The following is an 11224-nucleotide window of genomic DNA, read 5'->3' on the forward strand; positions in this document are numbered from 1 at the left end:
TTAATTGTTTCATTCTCTGAATGGAAAGACACTCAGTGACCCCAAGGTTTGTTACACATGTACAACGATGATAGCTAGCATACACTGTTCATCTTCTGAAGAATCATGTACTGTATAAGTAAACTCAATGCGCATGCAAAACTATAACTCTATCTTTCTATAGGACTAACGTCCAGAACAGCTGGGAGTTACGAACATTTAGTGAAGCACCTATTTGGAAATGTTAGCCTGATTGCAGCAGTGTTGAGCTGGTTGCCTTTCTACACCACTCTGTAATTCCATTCCTGACAGACTCTGGGGACGGGTCAGAAGGGAGGGACACCAGGACCTCTGCCCTACCATGTCAAAGTTTCAAAACATGACAGCATGGTCAACTCAAACACCGAAATGTGATGAGCAGCCTTTAGACACTGCACAATGTAAACTAAATCATGCATGGCTCAAACTAGTTTGTCATGGCCTACAAGGAGCTATGATTGATGCTGTTAAAAATGACAGTACATTTAAATAATAATATGCCATTTAGCAGACGCTTTTATCCAAAGCGACTTACAGTCATGCGTGCATACATTTTTTTTTGTGTGTATGGGTGGTCCCGGGGATCGAACCCACTACCTTGGCGTTACAAGCACCGTGCTCTACCAGCTGAGCTACAGAGTTTTGCAGACAAATAATATTCAGTACTTGACACAAAACACTGATAAGAAATTAGGAATTCACATTGAAATAGACATACCATTAAACACAACCAAACTGAATTGGGTGCACACACACAGTATCTGCATCAGAGCCGGGGCGGCCTGGGACAACAATTCGGCCCTGGCATTTTATCCACACCAGCCCACATCACTGCACGCGCTGCCAACTCCTTGTCCAAATAGGACTCCAGAATTTCCTTACTTTTATAATTTTTTAATAGAGATTAATTATATACATCTTTATGTAGATTAATATCATAGGCTAATTCATTTGTGGTTCAAAACCTTTGGAAGTGGAAAAAACACATTAAATAGATTGTTAACTGTAAATATAATACCCACTGCTAGTCCTAAAAAAAACTTTGCAGTTCTAGGCACAGCACTCCATATCCCGAAGCAATATAAAATATCTTGGTTGTAAAATAGTTGCTATTATGCTGGATATTGAGAGTTGAGAAATAAATATATACCTACAGAAAGCTGAGACCCTCCTCTCTTCGACAGGGACAAGTGGGCGAAGCTTTCAAAGCTGTGTTTTCACTTCAATTGCATTTTGAAACGTTATATGTACTCTCTCGAGCGCATGGGAAGAGAGGAGAGTGGCTCGCTCATCACAGCAGCAGGCCCCCGTGAGGGCACAGGCACAGGGGCAGGGCAGACAATTTCGTTACAGGAATCATGAGGATAATGCACCAAATCAGGGTTTTAGCCGCCCTCATTTTTTTTGAGTGAGGTGACAATGTAGAATGTGCTCTTTCTACGTTTATAAGCACCCTTTACATTTTTTACGATCCATGATCTTGACTGTCTGACGACAGAGTCGGAGCAGGTCTCTTTGCTGATGCCACATTTGACTTTGAATGTGATTTTGTGTGACCTCAGCTCAGCCTATCAGAAAACCAGGCTGGCCCATCTTGGTAGGGAGGCCGGCCGTTGCCCCCTGATCAGCCAAAGGCTCATTATAGATTAGTATAACAGAGAAATTGGCCAAAAATGTATATAAAAGAAATCTTAACAGGCCCATGGGCCACCGGCCATTTCACCTCTTTCATTGTTTTATTTTTTATATACACTACCGGTCAAAAGTTTTAGAACACCTAATCATTCAAGGGTTTTTCTTTATTTTTACTATTTTCTACATTGTAGAATAATAGTGAAGACATCAAAACTATGAAATAACACATATGGAATCATGTAGTAACCAAAAAATTGTTAAACAAATCTAAATATATTTCATATTTGAGATTCTTCAAATAGCCACCCTTTGCCTTGATGACAGCTTTGCACACTCTTGGCATTCTCTCAACCAGCTTCAGGAGGTAGTCACCTGGAATGCATTTCAATTAACAGGTGTGCCTTCTTAAATGTTAATTTTAACGTGTTTGAGCCAATCAGTTGTGTTGTGACAAGGTAGGGGGGGTATACAGAAGATAGCCCTATTTGGTAAAATACCAAGTCCATATTATGGCAAGAACAGCTCAAATAAGCAAAGAGAAACGACAGTCCATCATTACTTTAAGACATGAAGGTCAGTCAATACGGAACATTTTAAGAACTTTGAACGTTTCTTCAAGTGCAGTTGCAAAAACCATCAAGCGCTATGATGAAACTGGCTCTCATGAGGACCGCCACAGGAATGGAAGACCCAGAGTTATCTCTGCTGCAGAGGATAAGGTCATTAGAGTTACCAGCCTCAGAAATTGCAGCCCAAATAAATGCTTCACAGTTTTCAAGTAACAGACACATCTCAACATCAACTGTTCAGAGGAGACTGTCTGAATCAGGCCTTCATGGTCGAATTGCTGCAAAGAAACCACTACTAAAGGAAACCAATAATAAGAAGAGACCTGCTTGGGCCAAGAAACATGAGCAATGGACATTAGACCGGTAGAAATGTGTCCTTTGGTCTGGAGTCCAAATTGGAGATTTTTGGTTCCAACCGCCGTGTCTTTGTGAGACGCGGTATGGGTGAACGGATGATCTTCCCATGTGTATTTCCCATCGTAAAGCATGGAGGAGGAGGTGTTATGGTGTGGGGGTGCTTTGCTGGTGACACTGTCTGTGATTTATTTAGAATTCAAGGCACACTTAACCAGCATGGCTACCACAGCATTCTGCAGTGATACACCAACCCATCTGGTTTGGACTTAGTAGGACTATCATTTGTTTTTCAACAGGACAATCACCCAACACACCTCCAGGCTGTGTAAGGGCTATTTTACCAAGAAGGAGAGTGATAGAGTGCTGCATCAGATGACCTGTCCTCCACAATCACCCGACCTCAACCCAATTGAGATGGTTTGGGATGAGTCGGACCGAAGAGTGAAGCTTTGCAACAAGTGTTCAGCATATGTGGGAACTCCTTCAAGACTGTTGGAAAAGCATTCCAGGTGAACCTGGTTGAAAGAATGCCAAGAGTGTGCAAAGCTGTCATCAAGGCAAAGGTTGGCTATTTGAAAAATCTCAAATATATATATTTTTTGGTTACTACATGATTCCATATGTGTTATTTCATAGTTTTGATGTCTTCACTATTATTCTGCAATGTAGAAAACAGTAAAAATATAGAAAAACCTTTGAATGAGTAGGTGTTCTAAAACTTTTGACCGGTAGTGTATATAAAAAATATGTTTGTGTGTGTCAATTTCGACCATCCCATCCAACAACAAAAATCGTCCAGCAACCAGAATTGCCAGATGGCCAATCCACCCCTGTATCTGAGCAGCCTATAGACCCCAAAATAACTAGGGTCAGGGGTGATGAGTGAGGACTCTGAAGACCACCACTCTAGTCCAGGTTGCCTCATCCAGATCCCTATGGATATGTTTGTGTGTGTGAATGCCACTGCTTGAGTGCATTCATGGCCGGCACTTTGGGCTCTGCAGATAAGCCCCAAGTTGCGCTGGACCTGGATCCATTTCAGCCTGGACAATCCAGTAGTGACCCAGCTGGCCAAAGGCCAATAGAAAGCTGGATGCAACAAGCTGGATGCTGGATGCAACACCAGTAGCTATATATGGTTTGCCAAATTGAGTTAAAAAAAAATCTACTTTAGATCCTTTAATGAAATAAAGAATACCTTGCTGAGTTCTTATCAGTTTTCTTCATCTCAGCAGTGACAGTTTAACCACACGCCGTGTGGTGAGGTAATCTAGTCAGAACGTCAAGCTCAAACAGCTCAAACAGTCTGATCCATAATTATTGGCACAGTTGATAAAGATGAGCAAAAAAGACTGTATAAAATAAATAATACAAATACTGCGTTATATTGCATGTGAAAAAAATACCATATATATATTATTTTATAGTAATACAATTGCTCAGAGAATACAAAAAATTCAAAAAAATGATAGGGTTTCCATATACTGATATCCTTCGTCTGCCCTTATGGACTGCCCTCTTCATTTCAAACCACAGGTTTTCAATGGGGTTCAAGTCCTGAGACTGAGATGGCCATTGCTTTTGATTTTACTGGTCAATTAACCATTTCTTTGTGGATTTTGATGTGTGCTTGGGGTTATTGTCTTGCTGGAAGATCCACTTGTGACCAAGTTTCAGCCTCCTGGCAGAGGCAACCAGGTTTTTGGCTAAAATGTCCTGGTACTTGGTGAAATTGTTACTTGTTAAACAAAAACTCTTTCTCTGAGCAATTGTATTAGTACAAAAAAATATTATTTCATTTTTTTTGGAGCATTCATTATACTGTAGCCAATAATTATGGAACTGACTGTATGTGGTGCGTTCAATCAGCATATTCTCAGGGTACGTAGGCTTGGTTACAGAGCAAGGAGGAAGTAAATACAATGTGGTTGAAATAGTTGTTTCAGCTGTAAAATGGAAAAAGGGGCCTACCAAACCATTGCACAAACTCATTTTCAATTATTGAAAGAAATATCAGGAAACAACTTTTATTTCCCTATTACATTTGTGACTGGAGAGATGACTAATACAGTATACTATCTTCACTGTGCTCAAGTCTTTATTAAAGATAAGCATGCATGACTGTATTTTTAAATGCACCTGCACAATTGTCGTTTAATAGACACAGTCCTGTTAGCATTGAGAACGTTGAGAGGTTGTAGTGGTATTAGCACATGTACTCGTGGTTCCCTAGAGGGCTGTATTAGTGTGTATTTGTGTGAGTGTGTGAGCGTGAACGTGAGTGTGTGTGCATGTGCCCATATTGGTACATCCAGCAGTGACAGAACCTTTAATCTTCCAAGAGCAGTTAAGGTGCTTCTGCCTTATAAAGCATTATGTGTGTCAGTGTGTGTGTAGGAGTGTGGGTGCCCTTTGCAGTAGCCAGTTTGTAATCAGCTGTCGAAGTGGGCTCTGAGTCTTAGCTTTAGTAGCTGTATCCGAGCGGTAGCGCTCTCCTCTAACCCTGGTCCACTCAGCCACCCACACGGCCCTCTGATCCACAGCACAGCTGCAGTAAGGTGATGGAAGGACAGAGGGACACTCGCTAAACCTGAGCTTCACCACTACACTAACTGGCACATGCATGCAAGTTGCATGCCGGTTGTGTGTATGGGTTTGTGTGTGTGTGTGTGTGTGTATAGTGTTTGTTGCAACATATGTGTGCATGTTTGTTGATCGAGGAAATTGTGATACTCTACTAAAAAGGTAAGACAACCATCAGTCAGTTTTCTGATCAGTGTTTTGGTTGATGCTATTTTTTATGCTTGAGTAAGATCAATGTCGATTCAAATGCAATGAAATTATTGTTTTATGAGATTTCTATATGTACTTAAACACCAATTTTATAGTTTATGTACATCTACAAAATGTGCGTTAACACATCTTGCAGAGAAGGCTTGTGGTATTGCAAAAAATGATTATTTGTTATGATAATGCATGATACATCATATGATGACAAAAACCTTAAAAGTATTCTAAATTGATCAGTTTACAACTTATCAATATTGAATGTGTACAAGGAAAAACTATCAATAGTGATTGTAAAACCCATATTGCTTCCTTTTGTTAACTATTTTGTGATTTAACATTTCTGAACATATAGTAGCGCCTACAAAATGAGTTCCAATGTAATTTAATTTTGTCATTTCATAGCGAGATCTCGTTTAATGTTTAATGTTCTCGTTAAAATAAACTATACATACATCCACTCCAGAATATTATATTATACACTTATTCAAAATAACTAATTTTGGTAACTAATTTCAAGTCCAACTGAATGAGATTGTATTATTGTAGTAGTTGACATTATTCAGAAAGGAAATTATGAAAGAGGAAGTCTAAAATAAATGTTGTTGCATTAATTCAATGTAGCCCATCTTTATTGTATACGTTTTAATTAGGCATTTACAGTATAATGTTACTGCTAGAATAAGAGCAACATGTTCAGTCACCACACAGTACTTTATGATTGGGTTTGTTATTAACCGGTGTTGTTGTGTTTTTAGCAGTTGGTGTGATTATTTGCTATTTTATTTTACCTCAGCCTACACAAAACATAACAATCTTTGAGAAGTATTTAGGCTGTCACATAATAAGATAACCAGGCCATACAGAATGCATGTTCTGACTCAAAGTAATCCACCTTGTCATACAAATACGCCACCGATAATTCAGAACACCTGCAACATGTCGACATCACATGTAATCTAATCCCATCAATGTTTTTCACGCCATGTGATACTGTAAAATGTTAGGTTTTGCAGTGAGTGCTGAGTGTGTCGTATTAGTGTGTATGAATGACTGTGGTACAGCGTCAGTGCTGGGTGGGCCAGTGTTTCTCAGCTGAAAGGAGTCGACCGAGGTAGAGGGGCATGCATACAGTTACAGTAGTAAGACTGGCTATGGATAGATCTCTTTTCTGGAGATTGTGGTTGTGATTCACCCTTTATTTAACTGTCAGATTAATTATTAGGAATGGCTCGATAAACACGTTGGTAAAAACAAAAGTGACCTCAAAATGAAGCTCTGTTGTCTTGGTATAATCTTGGTACAGTGCATTCGGAAACTATGCAGACCCCTTCCCTTTTTCCACATTTTGTTACAGCCTTATTCTAAAATGGATTAAATAAAAACATTTCCTCATCAATCTACACACAATACCCCATAATGATGAAGCAAAAACAGGTTTTTATAAATGTGTATAAAAAACTGAAATACCTTATTTACATAAGTATTTAAACCCTTTGCTATGAGACTCAAAATTGAGCTCAGGTGCATCCTGTTTCCATTGATCATCCTTGAGATGTTTCTACAACTTGATTGGCGTCGACCTGTGGTAAACTGAATTGATTGGACATGATTTGGAAAGGCACACACCTGTCTATATAAGGTCCCACAGTTAACAGTGTATGTCAGAGCAAAAACCAAGCCATGAGGTCAAAGGAATTGTCCGTAGAGCTCAGAGAAAGGATTGTGTCGAGGCATTGAAGGTCCCCAAGAACACAGTGGCCTCCATCATTCTTAAATGGAAGAAGTTTGGAACCACCAAGACTCTTCCTATAGCTGGCCGCCCAGCCAAAACTGAGCAATCAGGGGAGTAGGGCCTTGAACAGGGAGGTGACCAATAACTCGAAGGTCACTCTGACAGAGCTCCAGAGATACTCTGTGGAGATGGGAAAACCTTCCAAAAGGACAACCATCTCTGCAGCACTCCACACAATCAGGCCTTTATGGTAGAGTGGCCAGACGGAATCCACCCCTCAGTAAAAGGCACATGACAGCCCGCTTGGAGTTTGCCAAAAGGCACCTAAAGGACTCTCAGACCATGAGAAACAAGATTCTCTGGTCTGATGAAACCAAGATTGAACTCTTTGGCCTGAATGCCAAGCGTCACATCTGGAGGAAACCTGGCACCATCCCTACGGTGAAGCATGGTGGTGGCAGCATCAGGCTGTGGGGATGTTTTTCAGCGGCAGGTACTGGGAGGCTAGTCAGGATCGAGGGAAAGATGAATAGAGCAAAGTACAGAGAGATCCTTGATGAAAACCTGCTCCAGAGCACTCAGGACCTCAGACTGGTCAACGACCCTAAGCACAGAGCCAAGACAACGCAGGAGAGGCTCCGGGACAAGTCTCTGAATGTTTTTGAGTGGCCCAGCCAGAGCCCGGACTTGAACCCATCCAACCTGACAGAGCTTGAGAGGATCTGCAGAGAAGAATGGGAGAAACTCTTATGGGGTATTGTGTGTAGATTGATGACAAAAAAATTATAAAAATTCATACATTTTATAATAAGACTGTAACGTAACAAAATGTGGAGAAGGTCAAGGGGTCTGGATACTTTCCGAATGCACTGTATATACTGTATAGTGTGTTTTCATCCGTGCATCGCCAATAATTGTTTGTTGTGAATTGTGCAGAGGGATTGGATCATTACATTCATTAACCCATGGCTCTTTGATTGTCAGATTTTAGACAGAGAGAGACAGAAACAGAGAGAGAGAGAGATGATTGAGCTGGGCCTTGCAGATGGCAGTCTGATCGATGAACTGATGAAGCTGACGGCTCAGAGCCTGAGCCACTTGGTGATCAAAGAGCACTTCAACATTATCAAGGAGATCGGCCGGGGGAAGTATGGCAAAGTGCTGCTGGTCACCCATCGCTGCAGGGGTAAGTAGCCCACTCATAGTTTAAAAGTCTGAAATACTAAGGGCTTTCCTTTGGTTCAATGACAAAATGAAAATATTAATTGATTTCATGTAGCTTGGAAAGTGGCAGAATTTTAAAAAATCAAATTACCCTTAGAATTTGTTTCATAGTGTACTGCCAATACTGGATCTAATGCTGGTGCTAATATAATTTATACCGTCTGCTATCTCAAGTGTTTTCTGGCCATAAACATCTCTTATGGTCATAACATTTTGCCAAGTTGTTATAAAACATAAAAATATGGATGTTTTGCAGGAACACCGATGGCTCTGAAAGTGATGCCAAAAGCTTCCACCAAGCTCCAGGGATTCTTACGGGAGTACTGCATCTCCTTGCACCTATCCTGCCACCCCTGCATCATAGGTCTCTTCGGAATCGCCTTCCAATCCAATGAGCACTATGGCTTTGCCCAGGAGCTTGTAATTGGGAGGGACCTTTTTGCCGTCATCCAACCAAAAGTACGATTGTGTTTGATTTTGATATAGAAAATCTGTGACCTAAGTACATAGTGTTTTAGAATTCAATCAAGATGATTAGTGAATATTGTCAATGTATACCCTTTTGAGTATCCATAAGCGCAATGTACTGTTAAAAATGGTCCATATGCACTGTACAGTCTTCTAATTCACGTTAGACAAGTCTCAATGACCACAAAGCTCTAACAGTTTCCAATCCTCTGCTCCCAGGTGGGTATCCCTGAGAGTGCAGTGAAGCGCTGCGTCCTGCAGATTGCCAGCGCCCTGGAGTTCATCCACGAGCACAGCCTGGTCCACCGCGACATCAAACCTGAGAACATCTTGCTGCTGGACAGCCACTGCTGCCGGGTAAAGCTGGCCGACTTCGGCCTGGCCCAGACGAGAGGCACTCTGATTCGCTTCATCTCCGGCACGCTGCCCTACATGGCCCCAGAGCTGTGTGCTGTAGCCCTGGAGGAGGGCCAGAAGGAGGTGACAGCGCCCCCGCTTAGTGTGGAGCCCAGCCTGGACACCTGGGCCTTCGGAGTGGTCATCTTCTGCATCCTCACCGGCTACTTCCCCTGGGAGCGCTGTGTGGCCTCAGACGACTTCTACCAGGAGTTTGCTGATTGGTGCCAGGCACCCACCGTGGAGGAAGTTCCACCCCTGTGGAAGAGATTCACCCCAGCTGCCATGGAAATGTTCAGCAGGCTGTTGGAGCTGGATGCTAAGAACAGATGCACGGTAGGGGAGGTCAGGTCCTATGTGGAAAAGGACTGGGTTTTGCCAACGCTGGTGGACACAAACGGACTGCAACCGGAGAATGGCAAGGTCAATGCCACCTGCTCCACCCCTGGTGTGTGTAGGAGTAGTCCTGTCCATGAGGAGGTGGAGTAAAGGTCCTCAGTGGAACGGTGTCTGTGTACACCTCCAGCTCATGGTATCCACTATCCAATTTACAGGGAGCGCAAGGTGTGCATTCAACACCACTCTTACAATGCACTGATAAGTAGGGTAACTGAATTATACTCAACATCAGTCCAGAGAGTCACACAAGGGCTATATTTGAAGTGAAGGGGAAAAAGCTCTGATAGTATATGAGTGTACTGTAAACGCAGCACTATTTGAGTGTCGGTGAGCTCGTAATATTCTGTGTGTATGTACACAATATTGGTAACCTGTTACATTTATTGTAACCACAATAAATGTGACAATGTAACACAAGAGCTTGTAACTACTGTAGCATAGGAGCAGCTAATGCTATATTGTGTGTGACTACACAACATTGGTAAACTGAGAAATATACTGTAACACAGAACTTGTTCCTAGCATAGGAGCAGCTATTTTCAGAACAATACTTTATATTGTGTATTTTAGAATCTCTCACTGCACAAAATAAAAGCATTAGAATAATTTCATAGAGGGAGAGTGTGCACTGTGCGTTCAATCTGGCTTAGTGGCAGTGTTCACTTTGGCAGTGCTCAATGTTTTCTCAAATGTTTTTGTAGTGTGTCACACTGTACAGGCTGTTCCGTGAATGAGGCTACCTCAGTTTGTCTATTTCTGTGCCTACTCTCATTGTTCATGATAAATCCATATTCAAAAATAGATATACAGAATATATATTTACTGTATATTGAATATAAAAATAATGTAATAGACTGAATATGAAAGTAATTATGAACATAGGTAAATATCCAGAGTATAATTTTGAGATCTTCCACAACCGGCCCCAGACACTTACGAAAATGACAGTCACACTGAAAGGAGTTTCAAATTCACATTGTTTGAATACAATTTCAAGTAAAGCCAACAAATTGGGAGCTGCTATATAACAATTAACTCTGTCACCCTAAATAGAAATTGATGTTCAAATCGTGCTTTTTTGTGCACTGTAAAAAAAATCCTCCTGTTTTTACGGTAACTTATTGGCAAACAGGTAGAGTATGTTACGGTAAATACCGTAAACTTTACAGTAGTGTACTCTTAAACCAAAGTTTCTTTGGAATTTACGGTAACATACTGTAACAATTTTTTTCTCGATTCAAATACATACTTATTGTGTATAGGTTGCACCTAAGGTTTTTGACACAGTGTTTGAGTATGCCTTTGGTATGAACAAATAAACATAATCCATCTCCTCTGTCTGCTTCTTTTCATCCACACTCGCGGGTGTATCATATTTCCTTCTTTGAAGCTCCGTCCATAACCTAAGTGATTCATAGTCGCACCACTCTCCCTCTCCTACCACCCCCTCACCCCTCACCACTCTCCCTCTCCTACCAAATCAAATCAAATCAAATTGTATTTGTCACATGCTTCGTAAACCACAGGTGTAGACTAACAGTGAAATGCTTACTTACGGGCCCTTCCCAACAATGCAGTGAGAAAGAAAATAGAGAAATAATAGAAAAGTAAAACATACATAATAAATACACAATGA

General features: G+C 41.2%; 1 protein-coding gene across 1 annotated transcript; it reads left to right on the forward strand.

Moving 5' to 3' along the window:
- Positions 1–8124: 8124 nt before the first annotated feature.
- LOC311147980 (serine/threonine-protein kinase SBK1-like) lies at positions 8125–9678 on the forward strand (the record flags this gene model as incomplete). The annotated part of the gene is made up of 3 exons (XM_084184846.1): positions 8125–8287; positions 8582–8784; positions 9013–9678. 3 exons carry the CDS (start codon positions 8125–8127, stop codon positions 9676–9678), a joined length of 1032 nt encoding a protein of 343 aa, XP_084040972.1.
- Positions 9679–11224: the final 1546 nt, after the last annotated feature.

Source organism: Coregonus lavaretus, assembly GCF_964263955.1.
Source record: "Coregonus lavaretus genome assembly, chromosome: 20".
Taxonomy (NCBI): Eukaryota; Metazoa; Chordata; class Actinopteri; order Salmoniformes; family Salmonidae; genus Coregonus; species Coregonus lavaretus.